The sequence below is a fragment of the Vombatus ursinus genome, unplaced genomic scaffold, assembly GCF_900497805.2.
Source record: "Vombatus ursinus unplaced genomic scaffold, bare-nosed wombat genome assembly UNPS02014785.1, whole genome shotgun sequence".
In the NCBI taxonomy this organism is placed as follows: Eukaryota; Metazoa; Chordata; class Mammalia; order Diprotodontia; family Vombatidae; genus Vombatus; species Vombatus ursinus.
The window spans coordinates 2,332,839-2,355,911 of NW_020954563.1; the positions used below are offsets into that span (position 1 = coordinate 2,332,839).

At 39.2% G+C, this 23,073-nt stretch overlaps 1 protein-coding gene across 1 annotated transcript in view; it reads left to right on the forward strand.

Moving 5' to 3' along the window:
* The first annotated feature begins 8,900 nt into the window (after positions 1-8,900).
* Positions 8,901-23,073, forward strand: part of DHX35 (DEAH-box helicase 35) — a 64,654-nt gene continuing 50,481 nt past the window's right edge. Inside the window, exons 1-3 of the mRNA XM_027867334.1 lie at positions 8,901-8,989; positions 14,044-14,177; positions 22,909-23,001. Of these exons, the coding sequence (XP_027723135.1) occupies positions 8,950-8,989; positions 14,044-14,177; positions 22,909-23,001 (267 nt within the window). The 5' untranslated portion in view covers positions 8,901-8,949. The remainder of the gene's footprint in view (positions 8,990-14,043; positions 14,178-22,908; positions 23,002-23,073) is intronic.

Consider the following 23,073-nt stretch of genomic DNA (forward strand, 5'->3'; position numbering starts at 1 on the left):
CTTTTATCCCTGTCTTTGATTTCTTTAGGCTAGTAGTGGTACCTCTAGGAAAAAGTGTATGCCCAGCTTAGTAACTTTTGGGGCATGGTGCCAAATTGCTTTCCAGAATGGCTGTACCAATGTATTTTTCTACCAACAGTGCTTCAATGTGCCAGTTTTCCTATTACCCCTCCAACAGTCATCATCATCTTCCTTTTTTTTTTTTTTATCAACTTTGACAATCTTATAGGCATGAGGTACACTAGAATTGCTTTAACTTGCATTTCATTGATTATTAGTGATTTGGAGCATTTTTTCATATGGCTACTGATAGCTTTAATTTCTTCTCTTGAGAATTACCTATTCATAGCCTTAGATCATTTATTAGTTGAAAAATGAATTTTATTCTTTTATATTTGAATCAGTACCTCATATATCTTAGAAATGAAATCTTTATCAGAGACACTTGCTGTATTTTTTTCTCAGTAAGTTGCTTCCCTTCTAATTTTAGCTGCATTGTTTTTATTTTGTAACAACTTTTTAATTTTATATACTCAAAATTGTCCATTTTATCTTTTATGATCCTTTCTATTCCTTGTTTGGTCATAAACTGTGCCTGTATCCATAGATCTAAAAGGTAATTTATTTCTTGTTCCTCTAATTTGTTCATGATGTCACTTTTTATGTCTTAAGTCATATATCTACTTTGAGCTTATACAGCAAAGGTTTCTTAAATTATAAAATAAAATGAAGGCATGCTAAAAAGAGGTTTCCTGAACAAGTCATCTATAGTTAGAGGCAAGCTGTTCAAATCTTCTTTGATTTGAAGCTGATCTCATAGTTACCAGTTGGACCTTGATAATCCAACCCAATACACTGTTACTAGTACAGGCGAGGAGTGATGAGGGTCTGGACTAAGATGACAACCTTGTGAGAAAAGGGAAAGCTATGGGAGATGTGAATGTAGCATTGACAAAACTGAGCAACTGATTAGATATGAGGAATTATGATTCAGATGCTATGAATCTGAATTCCTGGATAGTTTTACCCACTTGGGTATATACTTATTCATGTCAAATTAATATTTCTGTTGGTTGTGCATGGTCCTATATCTTTTTTTTTCTTAGAATTTGGTAATAATTGTTCTCCCTATTTGCCATGAGAATAAGAACATCTGAATTGGAAGCAGCTCTAGAGTTCCAGTCCGGTGTCCCATCCAATGCAGGAATTCTCTCTGCCACATCCATGATGCATTGTCCTATACCAATTCAGCTACATTTCCTTCCACCCTTGCTCAATACCATTTATGTCTTGCCTATTTACAACCTAGGAGGAAGTTATACCACCATGCCAACTGGGTCCACTACAAATTAATATTTTCACAACTAGGCTTTTAATCAACCAACCAACCAACCAACCAATATTTACTAAGTACCTACTATGGCCCAGGCATTATGCTAGGTACTGGAATCCTTCACAGCAAATCTTTTGTTCTTCCTTGATTGACTCTATTCCACTTCTCTCAGGGGCTATTCCAAAACTCTCTTTTTTCTTCAAGATCTTGACACCTCCTTCATCCCCCTGTCTTCAGCAGACAACCTCCATCTTTAATGAAAAAATTGAGGCCATCTGATGTGCATTCCCTTAGCTTTACTTTATACCTCAAGATTTTTCTACATTTTTATCCATTCTTTTCTTTATGCCTGTTTCTGAGTTAACCCCTTTTTTTTTTGCTAAGCCCAACTTCCCACCTGTGTCATTGATTTCCTCCCTTCCCATCCTTCCAGAAGTTCTCCTTACTGATCATTCTGCATCCCACCCCCACCCCCAGCTTCCATTCCCCTCTCATTTCCAATTTCTTCCTATCTATAGACTCTTTCCCAAGGCCTACAAACATGCTCAGGTCTACTCCATTCTTAAACTCTCACCTGACCCTGTGATTCTACCAAGTTATTATCCTTTATCACCCTTTACTGCTAAATGCCTAAAAAGAACTTTCTGCCTCCACTTCACTATGCACTCACTTTTCAACTCCTTGGAATTTAGCTTCGGAATTCACCACTCAGCTAAAACTGTTCTCTTTAAGGTCACCAACAATCTGGTAGCAGCTAAATTAAATGGCCTTTTCTCAATCTTTATCTTTCTTGACCTCTTATGTGGCTTTTGATATTATTGATTACCCATTATTTCCTTGGCTTCTATGACACTGCTCTCTCCTGGTTCTTCTAGTAGTCTGACTTCTTTGTCTTCTTTGCCTTATCATTGTCAATATTCTGCCTTCTTAGCATAGACATGTTCCAGGGTCCCTCTTCCTTTTCTTTTTATGCTTCTTTAGTGATTTCATCTGTTTCCATGAGTTCAATTATCATCTATGCAAATGACTTCTAAATCTATACCAGAGTAGTCCCAAAGTTTTAAGATATTTAAGCTATTTAAACTTAAAACTGCCCTAATACTTGGGATACCTCATACTGTATATCCAGCCCTAATCTGGGGACCAGAGATTTAAGAGCTGGAAGGGACCTTAGAAAGTCAAATGGCCCAACCCCCTAATTTTTATAGAGGAAGAAAATGAGGCTCAGAAAAGTTAGTGACGTGCCCAGAGTCACATAGGTCATAATGGCAGAGCCACGATTTGAACACAGGTTCTTTGACTCCAAATTCAATGTTCTTTTCGTTACACCTTATTCTCTCCTCTCCTTCACAGTAGTCCTACACTGTAGTCCAACTGTTCATTGGATATCTCCTGAATATCCTATAGATATCTCAGCTTCATTGTCCAAAATAGAGCCCATTATCTTTCTCCCCTGCTGATCCCACTCTTCCCCAACAACTTCCCTCTTTCTTTTGCTATTTAATTTTCCTATGATGGTTGAGGGTAAAATGATCTTTCTTGGGCACTCAGATTCATAGATCTGAATCATCCCTCTCCACAACCCCTAAGTCTTGTCATTGTTACATTCACAACATCTCTCATAGCCTTCCCTTTCTCACAAGGTTGTCAGTCTAGTCTAGGCCCTCATCACCCCTGGCCTGGACTACTGTAATAACTTCCTAATTTGTCCTTCCTTTTTCCAGTCACTCCTTTCTTTCATTCTTTGCAAAATGAAGAAGAAACTCCTATTTTTTGTTGTCAGTCTAGAATTTCACGTTAGATTTGCTTTTGCATGAAGTATGTTAATACCCTTGCTTATTGAAGGCTCTTCTGCAGTCTTTAAATAAGAATTGATAATAATGATGATAATTCATATTTATATCTTTTCCTCACAACCACCTTGCAGGTAGTATAAGTATGCCCATTTTACAGATGAGGAAATGGAGGCTTACATGACACTGTTCTTTCTTGGTTCTCCTCCTATCTGTCTGACCATTGTTCTTTCTCATCAGCTCCCTTAGGATCAATTACAGTACCATCTTTTGAGATGACTCCCAGATCTATATACCTAGAACTTATCTGTCTTCTGAGTTCCAATAAATCCACAAACATTTACTTAGTGCCTGTCATATGTCAGACATTGTACTAGATGGTTGGGATAAAAAGCTAAAAATGAAACAGTCCCTGTTTTCAAGGGTAATATGTCTACCAAGGGAGATGTGTGTATATATATACATATATATATATATATGTATATATACACATATATAAAAGTATATACAAAATAAATATAAGGCAATTTTGAAGGAGAGGCACTAATAGCTGGAAATTTGGTCAGGAAAACCTTCATGGATGTAACTGAAGGAAAACTAGGGATACTAAAAGGTGAAGGCAGGAGAGGGAGTATATTTCATGGTGGTTAGCATATGCAAAGGCACAGAAACAAGAGGTAGAATGTGGGTGTGAGGAATAGCATGAAGGCCAGTTTGGCTAGACTGTAGCATGTATGAAGTGAGTAATATATAATAAGCCTGGAATAGTAGGTTGGAGTCAGGTTGTGAAGGGCTTCAAATGCCAGGCCGATTATATTGCCATCTGCCTGCTGGATATCTCCACCTGAATGTCCTGTGGCCATCTCAAAATCAACATTTCTAAAATGAAGCTGATATTTGTCAACAGGCAATCACAAACCTCATGAAACTTATGTGATAAACTAAGTTTATTACAAGAGAAATGAACGTGCATGTGGAACCCTATGCAAGTACAAAGAGTTCACAGTCTTCACAATCCAATTATGAAATTTTGACAAAGAAAGGAGAAACAAAAATCTCCACCTAAATGGGAGTGGCAGGGGAGGAGAAATCATGAATAATTAAGATGGCAAAAGCAGAATTCTTTTCCCTTGGGAACACTACTATGAAGATGTGATGGTCAGCTTATCTACAAGGGTCCCAGCTACAGAGTTTCTTAGTCTGGTACAGACTGACTGGTGCCTGTCTTGACTCCCAAGGACACACAGGGAGTCCAAGCTTGGGATGCAAACAACAAAATTCTATCAGCTCAGAAGGCTTCATCATTCAGGACCTCTCGTATTCTCTGGGTCCAGTGATTCTGGAAAATATGGCAGCTGGGGACTCCTTAACATATTATCTTCCAGCAAATGAATCCTTCTTCCAAAGTTCCCCTTTCTGTTTATAGTACTGCCATCCTTCCATTACCCAAGTTCATAGCCTGGGAGTCATCCTGACTCTTCCCTTGTCCTAAACTCAATCAGCTGCCAAGTCTTGCCAATTCTGTCTCCACAACATCTCTTATCCTCTTCTCCACTGGCACAGTTGTCTTAGTTCAGACGTTTATCACCACTGCCCTGAACAGTTATAATGCCTTCCTAATTGGTTTTTCTGTCTTAGCCTCTCCCTTCTCTAATCCATCCTTCAAATAGCTGCTTATATTCTTAAAATTCAGATCTGACCATTTCACTCACTTCATCCCCCCACCTACCCACCCACCCACCCAATTTTTCAATGGTTCCCTATTGCCTCTAGGATAAAGTGTAACTTCTCAACCTGGTATTTTTCTTTTTACACACTCTATTTTCCAAATTGATCTTCTAGCTGTTTTTCTTTTTAAATTTAATTTAATTTTTAATTTATGTAATAAAACAAGAATTTCTATAAGATAGCATAATAAAAAAGATTGCATAGAAAACTGCAAATCTATTACATACAATTTGCTATTCCTTTTAATATATAATAAAGTTATCATGTAAATTTCTTTTTTCTTTTCTTTTTTCTTCCCTTTTCTGCCCCCCTCCCTCCCATGGCTACCATTACACATGTATGTATGTATATACGTATATATGTAAAATCATTCTATTCATACTTCTATTAATCAATTCTTTCTCTGCATGCAAATTGCATCTTCCTTCATATGTCCTTTGTAGTTAATTTGGGTAATTATAATAGTCAAAATGACTCATTCACTCAAAGTTGTTTAAAACAGTAATTGCTGTTACTGTATACAACGTTCTCTTGGTTCTGCTCATATTGTTCTTATTTCATCCAAGTTTATCCATGTTTTTCTAAGATCATTAAAGTGTTTTTTGTAGATTTTATTCCATCTACGACATCTGTACAAGTGGAATGTCCCACTCTTCACTTCTCCCTTTAGCATTCCAAGCTTTAACAAGCTTCTTTGAAAATCCACATCAAGTGCCAAATTGTATGAGTTCCTATCTGATCTTTAGTTATTGACACTCCTCTCTAGAAATGAGTTTGTATTATTTTGAATATACTTTGTATTTCTCTGAGTACATGCCAAATCCCTCCAAGAAAAGGTAAGTTCCTCATGGGCAGACTATTTTGTTTTTGTATCTTTGGTGTCTAGAAAGATGCCTTACATTTGGTAAGTGCTGATAAATGCTTGTTGAATTGAATTGAGACTCAGAGAGTCAACTGACTTGCCTTGTCATATACCTGGTAAATATCTGATGGTGATTTAAAGTCAAGTCTAGATGCCAGCTCTAGTGCTCTTTCCACTACAAGAAGTCTTGAGAGATCCTTAACTGCCTAATACTTTTGAGATGTACATAGCATAGTGGTGTTCTAGATCTGGCTCTTACAGGCTAGAAGAGCCAATTGTTAAATTTTCAGTGTATTTATACCTCAGAAATGGGCAAAGGAGTGGTATGACCATATGTTTGTGTATGTACACACATACACACATATTTTAAATTGAGAAAATAATTTTATTAAGGGACCTTATTTTTAAAAAATTAATAATTAAAAAATCCATACCACTTTATTGGAATTAACTGAAATTTGTAGGTTGATTTTAGCATAAAGAAACCAGAATGATGATTATTTGTGACTTCATTGAATTAATAAGCTAGTCAAAAAAAACAAAACAAAACAAAACATTTAGACCAAGGCTTCTTAACCTTTTTTTGTGTCGTAAGCCCCTTTAGGGGCCATTCTGGAGAAGCTTATGAACTCCGTCTCAGATAATGTGGTTTGTTTTTTGTTTTTTGTTTTTAGAGCCAGTAAGTAAATATTTCCCTTTACCCAAGGATGTTGGGTTCAAATTCTGTAGTACTGGGTTATAAGATACTTGTACCCTGGCAAATTCTGTGGGTCAGGTCACTCTTTGTATTGCCTCAGACCCAACACAAAGAGATACAGCCTTAGGATTGATTGCAGCTGTCTAAGCTTATCCCCTACAAGATTGTAAGCTCTTGAAGTTCAGAGACCAGGTCTTTTCCAAACTTTGAGCTCCAAATTGCCAAGTAGGCACTTAGTACATGTTATTTGCTTGAATTGTGGTAGGCTGACATGCTGAACTGGAAATCTCATCTCAATAACACAAGGTTCACAACCCTCAAATCATCCTCCATCCTTCACATTTTCTTTGACTTTCCATATCCAATGAGTTGCCAAGTCTTCTTGTTGACTTTACCTTCATAATGTCTCTCACATTTGGCCCCTTCTCTCCACTAACACAATTTCTACCCCAATTCCACCTTCACTCTCTTACCTGGATTCTTGCAATAGCCTTCCTGCATCTAAGTTTTCTCTTTTCAATCTATTCTCAACATAGTTATTACACTGATTTTTCTAAATCATCAATCTGGCCATGTTAAATCCCCTGCTCAAAAACCTTCAGTGGTTCCCTATTGCTTTGGGATACAAATTGCTTTCTAACATTTAAAGCTCTTCAAAATGTCACCCACCTATCTTTCAAGCTGGATTTCATGTTTCTCCTCATATACTCCATAATCTAGCCAAACTGGCCTGTTTGTTCTTTCCCCACTCTAATCCAGCCTCCACTAAACTGCTAAGGTAATTTTCCGAAAATATGGATCTGACCATATCATTCCACCCAATAAACTCCAGTGACTCCAGAATCATCGGTGACATTTAAAGTCATTCACAACCTGATCCCTTGCACTCTTGCATTTTCCTATTCCTCCAAGGACTCCATGAACCAGGTACACCAGCCTACTTGCAGTCCCTCCAATACATAACTTCATCTCCAGTCTCAGTATCTTTGCACCGGCTGTCTCAAATGCTATCCTTTACTTACTCCCTTACAGCTTCCCTAGGTACCTTTGAGACTCAGCACAAATCTCACCTTTCGCAAGCCTTTCTTTCGCAGTTGTCCACTCCTCCCCTTCCCGATCTGTTACCTCCCTTTTACTGTAAATATTTTGTGTGTACATAGCTATTTTACATGTTGTCTTTCTAATTAGCTCAATTAGAATTGAGCTCCTTAAGGCCCTGGACTGTTGCTTGTGTCTTTTTTTCCTTCTCTAGTGCTTAGCACAGTGTCGAGCATATAACTATTTAGTAAATCCTCATTGACTGCTCTTTGTACCTGTTCTGTTTCTAGCCTCCATGCCTTCCTTTAACCGACTGTCCTTTAAAGGTGCTTGGAAGGAAACCTCTCTCCTGAACTTTTGTAACCCAACTCGGCTTTTGTAACCCCTAGTTTCCTTCAACTAAGGCACCACCCCCTCACAAAGGCCCCTCCCGATTTCCCTAGTTGCTAACCCCTTTCTTCATAACTCTGTATTTAATGTTACATATTTTGCATGTATTTATCTATGTGTACATGTTTGTCACCCTACTGGAACATAAATTCCTTTAGGTGAGGGCAGCGGTTGTTTCACTTGTATCCTCAGTGCCTGGCATACAGTAAGGTCTTAAATGAGCTGAATGGGCTATTTGACTGCTTTGCTCCAATTTACCACAGAGGCTTCTTTTTTTTTTTCAATTAGTTTTTACTGATATACTTCCCCCCCCCCCGCATCCCTCCCCTTCCAGGGAGCCATCCCACATAATTTTTTAAGACAAAAAAAAGAGGAATAAATCAGCATAACTGATCAACCCATGGAAAAAGTCTGAATACATGCGCCGTCTACAAAACTTGTGGCTCGCCCCCTTTAGACTCTAAGCTCCTTGAGAGCAGGGACTGGCCTTGTCCTTTCTTTGCATCCCACAGAGCCTGGCCTGGCACCTGGAATGCGCTTAGTAAGTCTGACTGCCTGACCTCCCACCTCTGCAAAGGATGGGGGTGTTTTCTCTTTCAAGCCACGCTTGTTTTTTAATAATTTCCAACACTTTTTTGGGAGGGTGTTCTTTCTGTCGGGCTACGGCCATCTGAAAAACAATTTCGGATTTAGACGACGAGGGAGGCGCGGTGGCCAGGATCTAAGGTTAGGTCAGGATTCTAACGCAGTACCCCCCCCACTCCCCGCATCAACCGCGCGCACTAACGGCCGCGCGAGTCCGTTGGTTTCAACCGTTCCCAACTAGTAGAGAAGTCACGTGAGGCGGGGCGGGGGGGGGCGGTGCTTAGCGCCAGGCCTTGAGAACGTCCCAGTCCCCTGACGCCGCCGCCGTAGGTCCTTAGTGTAGTGGAGTAGGAGCGGGAAGGGGCGACCGCGAGTCTTCACAGCGGCTGAGGCTGAGCCCGAGCCCACGGCCGCGCCGTCTACCTCTGCCGCCCCGCCCCCCTCTCCTCGCTCGCTCGCTCGCTCACGCTCGGGCTCGCCCGCGGCCGGGGGCGGAGCCCTTTCGGTGACCTTTAACCTCAACATGGCCGCGCCCATGGGACCTGTGAAGTTCTGGAAACCCGGTAAGGCCCTGAAGGGGCTCGGGCTTGGGGGTGTGCAGGGTGGGTCCGCCCGGCGCGATGTCTCAGGGCGCAGGGTGCTGCTGGAGCACGCCTGAAAGGACGCAGCCCCTGGACCGAGGTCTGCCCTCGCCTCCCGCGGCCCCTGCCCGGTCACTCTCGTACCTGGTTCTTTGGCCGCGGCCGGAATAGAGGACTACCCCTCTCCCTTCCCGTCCCCGCTGCCCTTGGGGGTAGCTGGGCTTCCAGAGTCGTGACCGCCCCCATTTCGCTTTAATCTTTTACAAAGTGTTTTTCTCACGATAAGGTCGACGGTCTCATTCCCATTTTACAGATGAAGAAACTGAGGTTCAGAGTGGGGAATTGGCTTGCTCACGGTCGCCCAGCTAAGACGTGACGGACCCTTGGACTTGAACCCAGGTCTCTGGCTTCTCCACCAGGCACCGGCGCGCTTTGCCATCCCCGCGGGCGGGCTTCTCTCCTTGCGCAGCGGTCAGAGCCCTGCCCTTCGGTGGTGCAGTTTCATCAGTCTCTGTCACAAAGTTGGGTTTCTCTTTCCCCATCGCGCCTTCCCTCTGCCCTTCTTTTCCGGCCACTTTGTGCTTTCTTCGGTCACTTCGCAATCCTTAGTGTCGGGTCTGTTTACAAGACAGAGAGGCGCTCCCAGGCTCGCCGTAACCCGCCTGTTGAGGCAGGAAAGGAAGATTGCAGGGAAGATGTGTGAGATCCTTACGTATGAGATGCTCTCTGTATCGTAGAGAACCAAATAGGCATAGTTTTTGAGTTCCATTTTCTTTATCATTTGTTAATTTTAAACATTCATTAAAAAATTCTTTTGCATTCCAAATTCTCTCCCTCCACTAATTGAGGGGAAAGCAAACAATATACCTATTATATATGTGAAGTCATGTAAAATATTTCCTTATTAGCCATGTTTTGAAGAAGGAGAAGGAAGAGAAGGAGAGAGAGAGAAAAAAATAATGCTTGAGTCTTCATTCAGAGTTCATCAGTTCTCTCTCTGGAGATGGATGGTTTTTTGTCCTGAGTCCTTTGGAATTGGCTGGGCTCAGAAGTAATTCTTTTCTGCAAATAATCTGTAGACGGTCATTTTCTCCAGATGCAATCTTATGATTCAACATTTGAAGTTGCCAGCAATTAACAAGTAGCAAGAATTGAACAGTGATAATTAGAACAAAACTACCAATCTAATAAGTATCCTTAACAAATGGGATATGTATCCCCTACCTCATTTTTTCAGGAAGATAATGACTGGTCAGAATTTGAAACCTGGATGTAAATTAATAGAAGCCTTATGGAATGATGGATATTTAAAGAATCAGATCTGGCTTCTCTTTTTTTTTTTTTGGACTCATCTTAAATAGTATCAAATTGCAATATTTTTATCTTGTTCTATCACATTTTGGAATGTCTGTCCAACCTGTTTTTCACACCCTCTCCACTCGTTTTCTCCTTTAGTTATTCTGAAATCATATATTTTTAATTGACAGTTCAGGACTGGATTTTAGTCACTGCAATCTAGCATTTGTCTACAAATTCATAAACTACTTTTTTTGCAAGCTACAATAGTAGGCACTCAATCACCAGTTATTTACTGAGAACAGTTATTAGCTACTCTGAGAATAAGAAATAAGATAATAGACGTAAGTATAAGAAAATAAGTAAGAAATTTAAAAAAAAACTTGGGAAGTCTTGGGCTTAGAGAAATATTTCCAAATTAGTTTTTGTATTATTTGGACTATTTGGATTTTTTGGGGAATCAATACAAAAAAAGTGGGAAAAGAGCATTGCTTTTGTTGATGTAAGATTTAATCAGATTTTTTTCAGTTTTCTAGTAGACTATTAATGCTTCCTGCCTTAAACAACATATGAATTTATTGTTACTGCAGGATGTATCTTCTCTAAGCAAATGGAAAGTTTGTATATTCTTTTTTTGTCTTTTACAGGCGTAGAAGATTAAGATTCAGTCTCCCTTTTCCTTAAACAGTCTCCATTCTAATTGAGCTATATTCAATGAGCCTTGTTCACTTTTAGTTAGTAAATAAATGCTTTTTGTAAAAAGATGTACTAAGAGTTTACATACAGACACAGTCCCATAAAAATCAGTTTAAGCTAAGATATTGCAGCAAGAATGTTCATTTTGGGTAAGTTCTCCTCTGAGTTCTTATAAAAAGCCTTAAACACAGTTAATTTTCATAGGCTAAGGCTACTAATGCTAATCCTTTTCCTTCTGGTTCTTTTTCTTTTTTTCAAATGAAGTTCAATAATACTCTGAAATGTATTGATTTCATTAGGTTTTTAAAGTACAGAATCACTTTAAAATTATGGTGAATGAAACTAATGATTTTATTGGTTATAGGTAGTAGTTTTGAAAAAATATATATAAACAGAAGAACATCAAGGAAAGGGAAATACTGAATTAAAACAGCCATTAGTCACATTTTATAGGTAAAGAAAACGGAAGCATTAAAATTTGATGATTTTTCAGAAATTTCATTAATAAATGGCATGGCTTTCATTGCTTTAAGCAAAGAATAGTGCTCCTCAGGCTGAGAAGGATCATTAAAAAAATATAGAATGGGCTGGGGAACTTACTGGTAGTATAAAATATTATTGAATTTCTGATTTGGTTGAATGGAAATCTTTTAAAGGGAGGAGACCAGGTAAATGCTGTGTGGCAGTTGTCATATAAAACATTTCATAGCAGAAGATACAGTGGGGTACCCTTAGTTGTAGGAGAAGAAAGGGGTAAGTGAGGAAGAGGAAGCTTGGGTGGAGTAAAGACTGGTGATGGGGGAAGTGATATAATTGAGAAGCTATGTTACCAAATCACAAACATGAGGAAAAGGTTTCAGTCTTTTCAAATGGAGGGAATGTTCAGAGCAGAAATTCAGTAGGAGTTGTAAAGGAAATATTTTTAAAAATAAATTTTCATTTTTATATTGCTTAAATTTCTCCTTAATCCTCCCAGAAAGCTGTCATCCCATATAACAAATAATATTTCTAAGAGAAAAAAGTCAGGTGTGGTGATATACTCATGTAATTCCAGCCCCTGTGAATGCTGAGGCTGGTGGATCTCTTGAGCTCAAGAGTTTGGTGGATTATGCCATTTAGGTGTCCCACTTAGTTCAGCATTAATATGGTGAGCCCATGGGAGCATGGGATCACCAAGTTGTCAAAGTCCAAATCAGAAATGGATCAGGCCAAAGCTCCCATGCCAATCAGTGGTGGGGATCAGGCAGTGAACAACCCCTTCACTTCCAGTGTGGGTGAGATGGGGAGACTCTCAGTATTTAAAAACAAAATAAAAGGAAAAAGAAAAAAAATGGGAGGAAAATGGATTAGCAAAAGTGATCAGAAGAATATGTTCTTTCTAATAGGGGCCAGGAAGGAAAGATTAAAAAAAGAAAAACTGGAGAGAGAACATTGAACAAGATTAAAAAGGTAAAATTAAATAGATCTCAGGTAAATGAAGGTGATAGTGGGGCAAATTATTTAATGATAACTGACATCTATACAATACTTTAAAATTTACAAAGCATTTGCTGTGTAGTATTTTGGTTTGTGTATGGTAACATCCTGCTTATTTAGAAGTTAGAATTCTGTCTACCCTAGTCCTTCAGAAAATATAAACCCATAAATAAGTGAGAAAGACCCTTGAGTGCTAAAATAGAATCCTTGCATTGGAAAGGTTCTTAGAAGCTATCTAATTTACCTTTGAAGTATAAGGGGTATTCAGGGAGGACTGGCATCTCTGGTGTGAGGGTTTGCCAAGCCCTTTTCAAGGCTGCTCATCCATCTTTGTTGTCCAGCTGTCCAGCTGTCCAGCTCTCACGTCTCACCTGTGGTTCCAAGAAGCTGTAGCATGTGCAGTAGCCACACCCCAGTAAACTATCTCAGCAGATGGGCTAAACAGGTTAACGGTATCTGAGAGGCCTCAAACCTGTCTGTGAGTTAGGGGTATGTCTGCCCTGAGCATGTGAAGTCTTCCTCCAGCAGAATGGGAACAATTTGTTCCAGTAGCCGTCAAGGTGGCTGAAGCAGGTGTTGTAGAGCTCTTAGAGTGCTTTTGACAACTTTATTTTTCCAGCCAATATAGGAATCTCTTTATATAACAGTTTTTAACCTGGGTTCTGTGAGCTTTTTTAAAAAAACATATTTTGATAACTGAATTTTAAATATAATTGGTTTTCTTTGTATTTTATTTTGAGCACTTAAAGACATTATTTTGAGAAGGAGTTCATAAGATTTACCAGACTGTCAAAGGAATATTGATGCAAAAAGGTTAAGAACCCTTGCCTAATAGTGTTCTTTACAGGCATTAAAGCTTATTTTGAGCATTTCCTTTGTTAGAGAGCTCAGTCCTGCTTCATGTAACAGCTAGAATTGTTAGAAAATTATTCTTATATTTAGCAGAAAATCTACCTTATTGCAATTTTGTACTGATTTAGCCTTCTAGAGCCACATGGAATAAGTCTTATAGATGGTAAACTCTATGAAAGTAAAGTCTTTTTCGTTTCATCTTTGTCTCTTCACCGTGTCCTATACATTGTAGATATTCTAATAGATACTTCTAGAATAATTGATTTCAATCCTTCCATATGTCAGCTTTTCAGATTCTTGAAGGCAGGTATTATGTATGTTCTCCACTTTCCCCCTTACCTACCTTAAATTGTCCATTCTCCATTATGAACATCCTCAGTTACTTCAACTTTCATATGAAAGTTTCTAGGCTCTCCAGCATCCTCCTGATTATCTTTTTTTTGGATGCATTGCAGTTAATCCTTCTATCCATGAAACGTATCACCAGAACACAGTAGAGTGCCATGGGATTATTATTACCTTCCATGTTCCTGATATTATAATCTGTACTAGGGTGAAAGTTTTCCTATTCTGATACGCACTCTTCAAGATACTTTCTCTGAGGTGAAATTTAGTAACATAAAGTGACATAATATAAAAATGCATTGCGTATTTTAATTTTTATGTATTTATCTGTTCACAAGATGACAGGACTTCAATAAATATTTATCTTACAGGCACAGAAGGCCCAGGTATCAGCATCTCAGAAGAGAGACAAAGTACAGCAGAAAGCTCTGGAACCACAGTTATTTATAATCCGCATGCTGCCCTTTCTATAGAACAGCAGAGACAAAAGTTACCAGTTTTTAAGGTACTATATTATTACAATATGCCTGAATTGTGTGCTCATTGACAGTTTTTATATTCAATTCAACAAGCATTTATTAAGCCTCTACTATTTGCTAGTCACTATGCTAGGTACTGGAGATTAAAAGACAGAAGAGAAACAGCTTCTGTCTTTAGGGAGTTTACTTTCTGCTGGGGGTAAACAACGTGAATGCAGATAAGTAAATATAAAATGTGTGCAAAGTAAATCCAAAGTAACTTTGAGGAGGCAGGGAGAACACTAACAACTGAGAGAATAAGGAACAACTGGGAACTTGAGCTGAGTCTTAAAGGAAGATGGAGATTCCAAGAGGCAGAAGTGGAGAGGGAGGGCATTCAAGGCATGGGGAATCAGCCTGTGCAAAGGTATAGGGGTGGGAGAAGGAATGTTGTATATAGCAAGTAGGCTAGTTTGTCCGAAACATTGAATACAATTAAGGGTAGTAATGTGAAATCACCGTAGAAACATAGGAGTCTGATTGAAGGATTTAAGTGCTAAATAGAAGTGTTTGTATTTTATGTTAGAGGCAGTTAGAAGCCACTAAAAGTTCTTTAGCTCTGAAGTGACCTGGTTAGAACTATGCTTTAGGAATATCAGTTTGGTAGCTGTGTGGAGAGGGAAAAGACTGGCAGCTGGGAGACCAGTTTGGAGGCTGTTGCAGCATTCTAGGTGAGAGGTGACGAGAGCCTGAATTAGGGCTGTATGAACAGAGAGAAGGGATGATGTGGAGATGTGAAGATAGAGTTGACAAGATTGGAAACCAGGTGGAAATAGGGAGTGGGAGGTGAGAGTAGGTGATAAAAGAATGAATGGAAAAGCATTTATTAAATAATTATTATGTTCTAGGCACGATATTAAGGGCTGGATATAAAGAACATAAAAAAAGAGAGGCAGTCTTTGCCCTAAAGGAGCTTTCAGTCCGATTGGGTAAGACAGCTTATAGGAGGGTAGTGGATAGGGAAGTGAGTTTTGTTGGCTCAGAGATGATGAATTAATGTATAGGGCAGTCAACTGATTTGACCTCCCCTGAAATAATGGTTTTATTGATCCAGAGCAAGAAGTAGAAAATAGGTTAGGGAAGAGAGGTGTATGTGACAGGTGGCCTGGGTGGATGACTAGATGGTATGTGAAGATGAAACATGGTATGGTGTCTAGAGCCAACAGCAGTTAGAGCGGGCTAGTTTTCATTCACACAGTCACCGGGCTAGGGCAGGAATTCAGAGATGAGTAGATTAATTTCCACAGGGACTAGGTTGAGAATCTGGGTGACTAGAATTATAATAATGTCCTTGACAGAAATAGGGAAGATAGGAAGAGGGGTGGATTTGAGGAGAAGATCATGAGTTTTGTTCTGGTCATGTTGAGTTTGAGATGCTTTTGGAACATCTAAATGATGGAGGAATTGAAGCAAAGGAGAATGATGTAGCTTTGGGAGTTGTCTGCTTAGAGATTGTTGAGTCTTTGGGAGCTGTGGAGCTCACTGAGACAGATTGTATGTATAGAAAAGAATGTACAGCCAATAATTTTAGTTGTTTTAAATACATTTTATTCAGTTACTTCATTTTTATATCACCTACATTTCCCACTCTATTTTACCTCCCAGAGAGCTAGTCTTAGTAATAAAGAATTTTTTTAAAAAGAAAAAAGGTTTTGTAAAACTAGTTAAAATATCGGAAAAGTTTGATGTCATATGCAGTATTCTACGCCAGCGCTTCTAAAACTTTTACCACTAGTGACCCCTTCAGCACTTCAACTGTGGATCGTGACATTATATGCCCTTGGACCCTCATTTCTACAAAGGAATAGGGGGCTAGGGCAGAGATATCTTCTCATATTTCCTTTTTGGGGCCAAATTTGGTGATGATAATTTTGCAGCCTTTGGTTTTGATTGTTTTGTTGTTCTTTTTCCATTTACATTGCTGTAATAATTGTTTATGTTGTATTTTGGTTCCTTTTACTTCACTTTGTATCAGTTGATCTAAATCTTTCTATATCTCTCTGCAATACTTTTTAAAATTTCTCTAAAACATTTTATTAGACTATATCAAAGGCCTATGAATCCTAAAACCTACCACCTCTCAGAACTTGTGAAATACTTAGAATTATTTTTTATCATTAAAAGTAACCTTATAAGATCTTAAAAGACTTTAGTGTTTTTCGATATTGTATTACTTGAGAATATGAAAACATTTTAAGAATCTTTCCTTTAAAATTAGTTAGGAATAGCATATGTTTAATGTATACAATATATATTTTACTCCAACAGAATCATCTTTTTGTTCCTTAATGAGGTACAGATTTGACCTTGGGTTCTCAAAGTCTATGCCAGTGGAGGGACAGGCTTTGACAGATTTGACAGATTTTCTAGTCTGACCAGACTAGAAAAGCTTTAGGCATCAGCAATGGACTGTCTTAAGCCTAGCTTAGTTTGGAGGGGCACATCACTAGATTGGCTACCAGAGTGATGAGTTTTTCAACCATAGCAAATGCCAGAGACTGTTTTCTAAAGGCATAGTGATATGATCTGTGTCAGTTGGGGGAAGACCTAAAACAATACACAGATCCTTGAAGTATTAAAATAAGTATAATTACAATCAGTTAATCAGTTGATTACTAAGCATTTATTTATTTTTTTTAGGCAGTTGGGGTTAAGTGGCTTGCCCAGGGTCACACAGCTAGTAAGTGTCAAGTGTTTGGTCTGAGGCTGGATTTGAACTCAGGTCCTCCTGACTTCAGGGCTGGTACTCTTAGTAAGCATTTATTAAGGACCGCTGGTATACCTTAGGGATACAAAGACAAAGTCCCTGAACTCAATGAGCTTACAGTCTAACAAGAAATAGTCAGTAATAACTCGTCAGTATTTATTAAGTGCCTCCTGTGAGCCAGGCACTGTGCTAAGCATTGGGAATACAAAAAAAGGCAGTCCTTCTCCTCAAAGTACTTCCATTTTAATGGGGAAGACAACATGCATATAAATACATATGTACAAGATACATATAGTATATTTGTGTGTATATATATATATATATATGTATCATATACATATAATATGGAAACAAAGGAACCTTAGAAGGGAGAGCTCTGAGATCTGGGGTGAATGGGAAATATCTCCTGCAGAAGGTAGCATATAACCTGATCCTTGAAGAAGGCCAGGGATACTAGGAAGTGGAGGTAAAGGGGAGATCATTGCAGGCAGGGAAAGACAGTGCAAAGGTGTGGAGATGGGAAATGTAGTATTGTGTTTGAGGAACATCTAGGGTAGGGGTGAGGAACTTGCTGCCTCAAGGCAACATGTGGCCCTGTAGGTCCTCAAGTGCAGTCCTTTGACTGAATCCAAACTTCATAGAACAAATCCCCTTAATAAAAGGATTTGTTCTGTAAAACTTGGACTCAGTCAAAAGGCTGTACCTGAGGACCTAGAAGGCCACATGTGGCCTTGAGGTTGCAAGGTTCCCCATCTCTGATTTGGGGATCAGTGTCACTGGATCACAGAGTATGTTGAGAAGAATAAAGTATAAGAAGACTGTAAAAGTAGGAAGGGACCAGATTTTGAAGAGCTTTCAGTGCCAAATGGGATTTTATGTTTGCTCCTACAGATAATAAAGACTCTGGAGTAGGTGGGGACCATAGTCAGATTCATGCTTGAGAAGATTCCTTCGGCAGTTATGAGGAGGAGAAATAAGGAAAGGTTTAGGTGGAGAGACCAGGTAGGAGGCTATTGCAGGATTACAAAGAAGAGGTGATGAAGACCTGAACTCCCTTGATGGCCGTATGAATAGAGAGAAGGAGACATAAATGAAAGATATTGTGAAGGTAGAAATGACAGGAGTTGGCCACTGATTGGATATATGGGTGTGTTCAGTGAAAATGAGGAATCAGGCGTGACTGAAGTGGTAGCCATCTGTGACTGGAAGAAGGATAGTACTCTATCTTAGGTGATAGAGAAGTTCAGAAGAGGGGGAGAATTTAGAAGGAAAGATAACTGGTAAGGTGGGCCTGGAACTCAGGCCAGAGACTAGGATAGGATATATAGATCTGGGAATCATCTGCATAAAAATGATAGTAGAACCCACGGGAACTGATGAAGTGGCCAAGTAAGATGGAACAGAGAGAAAAGAGAATGGGACCCAGGGTAGAGCCCTGCAGACGCCCACAGTTAGTGGGCATGGCATGGATGAAGATCCTGTAAGGGAGACTGAAAAGGAGGGGGGAGAACCAAGAGGGAGGAGTGTTGTGAAGACCCAAAGAGTTTATTGAGGAGGATCAAGGTATTCAGTGCTGCAGAGAGGTCAAGAAGGGATGACGATTAAGAAAAGGCTTTTAGGTCGGACAAATAAGAGGTCATGGTAACTTTGGAGAGAGCATTTTCAGTTGAATGATAAGGTTGGAAGTCATAAACAAGGAAGGAGATTAAAGAACTGTACAATCTATAAAATAATCAGAAAGGAAAAATGCTAGAATCACTTAAACGTCATGGTACTTTGTATTTAAAGGGAGTTTATTATATTAACAAGAAAAATGATAAGGAAAATATCTTCTAGGTTTAAGTATGTGATCCTGTGATCTAATAAAAGATAGGTTTATTGTTCAGGACAGATGGCATAAAGTTAATGGACTGCAGAAATATTTTGCTTCCATCTTTTCTGTCAAAGAGAATGATTTATAGGTTTGTCAAAGTAGGAATGACATCATTAAGCAGAAATACAAGTGTATGATAGGTGAGGAAATAGTAAGAGAAGCCCTGTTTCTACAAATGAGTTATAGTCTCTTACTCCGGATGAGTGACACCCCAGTGTGGGAAATTGTGCTTCCTGAGGAAATGTGGGGGAAAAAAACTTGATAGATGCCAAAGGTTAGACACAGGCAAATAATTTTTTTTTCCCCAAAAAATTTGGGTTTCAGTAACTATAGACTGATGAGCTTGATGTTACTGCCCAGCGAAATGCTAGAATGGGTAATTAAATAAAATCCTTAGAAAGGAAAGCAGTGGTCATTAGGAGCCAGCATGGATTTAGTAAGAGTAAGTTCTGCTAGCTAACTTAATTTCCTTTTTTAACAGCATTATTAGACTGACATGACAGGGAAAGCTGTAGATCAAATATCTGGATTTTGTCTAATTACTATTATAGCCTACATTTATGTAACACTTTAAAGTCATAAAATATTTTATATACATTTTCTCATTTATCCTCACGACCCTGTGAAACAGGCAATACAAGTATCATCATTCTGATTTTACAGATGAGTATTCATTTGCAAGTTATTTGATAGTCTGTCGTGATGTATTTGTAAACAAGACAGATGGATGTACAGTGGATTATGCTACACACAAGGTGTATTTATAAGTGGTGAATTCTGGATCAGTAATGGATTGGAAGCAGATCTTTAGAGGAGTATTCTGCAGAGTTTCAACCTTGGTCCAAATGACTTAAATGAAGACATATGCCAGAGACGTAGTACATATGAGAGGCTGGATTATGGAATCTGTGTAAAGACTAATGGGTTTGGAGTTAGCAAATCCAGGCTCACCTCTAAGCTCTGCCACTTACTACTTCTTTTGTGAACTTGGACAAGTCACCTTACCTATCTAAGCCTCAGTTTCCTCATCTGTAAAATGAGGGAGATGGACTAGATAACATCTAAGGTCTCTTCCAGCCCCAAATCTATTATCCTATTACCTATTATATCTCAGTTGGTTGGAATGACAGGCCACATTTAAGAAAAATAAAATAAAAATTTGTCAACATCAACCAAAGCAAATAAAAATGCAGAACGAGGGGCAAAATATTATCTTAGCCTTTAACAAGGCATAACCAAAAGAACTGATAAACAAGTAAATTTTTTTTGTTTTCCTTAAAAAATACTTTTCTTTATAAATTTGACAAATGGTCACATAAACCCACAAAACAAAGAATAAGATGAAATAGAGTAGGCATAAATTTATTTTATTTTTTTTTTGTTGAGGCAGTCGGGGTTTAGTGACTTGACTAGGGTCACACAGCTAGTAGGTATCATGAGTCTGAGTCCAGATTTGAATTCAGGTCCTCCTGACGCCAGGGCTGGTGCTCTGTCCATTTCACCACTTAGCTCCCCCCACTTCCGACCCCCCACTCCTGGCAGTAGGCGTAAATTTAAAGTCTTGGCAATTAGGTTTTTAAAAATCAGCTAGAGGACTATAGAGTTTCAGAGTTGGAAGGAATTTAGGATTAGGAAATTGTGCCTAGACAGCAATTCACTTGAGAACAACTTGGGAATTCTAGTTGATTACAAGATTGGTTTAAGAATGTAGTGTGAGATGACTGCCTGAAAGGCTGAAGTGACCTTAGGCTACATTTCAGAACAGTAGCTAGGTGGCACAATGGATAAGGCTGTGGACCTGGGTGTCAGGAAGACCTGAGTTCAAATGTAGCCTCAGACACCAGCTTTGTGACCCTGGGCAAGTCACTTAACCTCTGACTGCATGTTTCCTCATCTGTAAAATGAGGATAATAATGGTACCTAACTCCTAGGATTGTTGTAAGGATAGATGAGATATTTGTAAAGGACTCTCTAAGCCTCAAAGCTATATATTAAATGCTAGTTGTTAATGGGGCGATAACCAGAGTACTCTAATTAGCACAGAGTACTCTGTGCTGATTTGACCACATACAGAGTGTTCTTTTCTATTCTGAGCACTATATTTTGAGAGAGATACTGACTGTGCCAAAACATGCATGGAGTGACTGGGGCTCTTCCTTGGATGCCAGCATCTGGGTGTGGGGGTGGGAGATAGATTTCCACTTCTCCCCCAGCACTGGCAGTCCAACTAATCCATTTCCTCCCTCTCACCTGTCCCCTCCTAAAAGCTTGCAACCAGCTGTATAGCCCCCTCTCCTACCCAGCCTCATCATCTACCCCTGCCCTGTGCCTAGGGAGCACCTTGCCTGAGAACCTTGAGCCCATGGGACAGCTAGGATCAGTAGTAGTAACACCTCGGCCATTATACTTCCTCTCTTCTCTCATCTTCTTCCTTCCTCCTGTATTATACTCAACAATTGCCCTTCTCCATTCCTGTCATTCCCTGCTTTCTGGCCTTCTGTTTCCCTCGAACTCTCTGAATCTTTTCTCTGTGGTGATGTAGTGGATAGACTGCTGAATTTAGAGTTGAAAAACCCGAGTCAGAATTCTGACAGTGGCTCAATAGTTTTGTGCCCGTAGGCAAGTCACTTCCCCTTTCTGAGCCCCAGTTTTATCTTCTGTAAAATGAAGCACTGAAGGGGTTGCGAGTGGAAAAAGTTTAAGAAGCCCTGAAGTAGATAATCTGCAGGATTAGTTCTAGCTCGTATCTATGATTCCCATTATCCTAGATCTCTTCCTTTCATATTCCTCCCATCTCCTAGTGCTCATTGAAACTCATTCTTTACCTGAAGACACCATATTTCTTGACATACTCTTCCAGGCTGGCTGCTCCTTTTTTCTTAACCTCCTGACATTCAGGGCCAGGAATGGGAGGGATACTCTTGCTTCTGATAGCATCAGTCAGAAACCACCTGTTCTCCCTTAAAGTTCATTTCATCCTGTTCAGATCCTTGTTGCTGTTATCTGTGGACCTCTAGGTCATTCTACCTCCTCACCAATAAGTTCAGCACTAGATTCACAGCCTTCTCTACCTCAGATTCTACTAGTGGTGGGGAACCTGCAGCCTCGAGGTCACATGTGGACCTTTGACTGAATCCAAACCTCACAGAACAAATCCCTTTAATAAAAGGATTTATTCTGTAAAACTTGGACTCAGTCAAAAGGCTGCACCCAAGGACCTGGATGGCCACATGTGACCTCAAGGCCCCAGGTTCCCTACCCCTGGATACCCTTCAGACACATTGGCCTCACAGTTACTTATCCTCATCAACTCCCATGATTCTTGTCTCTAATTTACCTTAACCATACACAGGAGTGTTAGTTCCACCCTTCTGCCCCATATGACCAACTGAATTTGCCCCAGGTGACAGGATTCCTTTTTGTGACTCTACATCAGGGATTCTTAACCTTTTTTTGTGTCATGGACTCCTTCGGCAGTCTAGTGAAGTCCATAGACCCTTGCTTAGAATGTTTTTAAAGACATGGAATAAAAAGATTTTAATTAGAAATGATGTCAATTTTATTGAAATGCAGTTATCATTTTTAAAAGTTCAAGTTAAGAACCCCCGCTCTAGATATTGACACACTGCAGCCTGTCCAAAGAATAATGATCCAGCTCATGGAGGGATTCTAAGTGTCATATATAGAATGATTAAAAGAGCTGGAAATGTTTAGCCTGGAAAAGAGAAGACTTAGAAAGGAGGACAAGATAACTCTCCTCAGATACTTAAAGGGCAATCATGTGGAAAGGGAATATTGATAATAATAGCTTACCTTTTTATAGGTAGTACTTTATATATCTCCTTCACTATGATTGTTGAACAACTTATACCTCTGGTTCCCTTTACTTTTTGTGAATGAAAGAAAATTCACTACACACACACACACACACACACACACATATATACACACGTACGTATATAATCTTTAAGTTACTGGATTATGAATTTCTTTAGAATTAAAGATTCAGGCATCTCTAAAATATGCTCACTTAAAATAAATTACCTTTTAGAAGGAAACTAATTTCACAGTTTATAAAGAATCTTTGTTTTTGTTGTTTCATGTAGCTCATTGTTTTTTCACTTTTTTTCCATTTCAGCTTAGAAATCATATCTTATACTTGATAGAAAACTATCAGACAGTGGTGATTGTTGGAGAAACAGGATGTGGGAAAACGACACAGATTCCACAAGTGAGTATGTGTTTAATATTTGCTGATTTTTGCTTAGATTCAGATAATATGTTTTTGAGGAATAACTGTTAA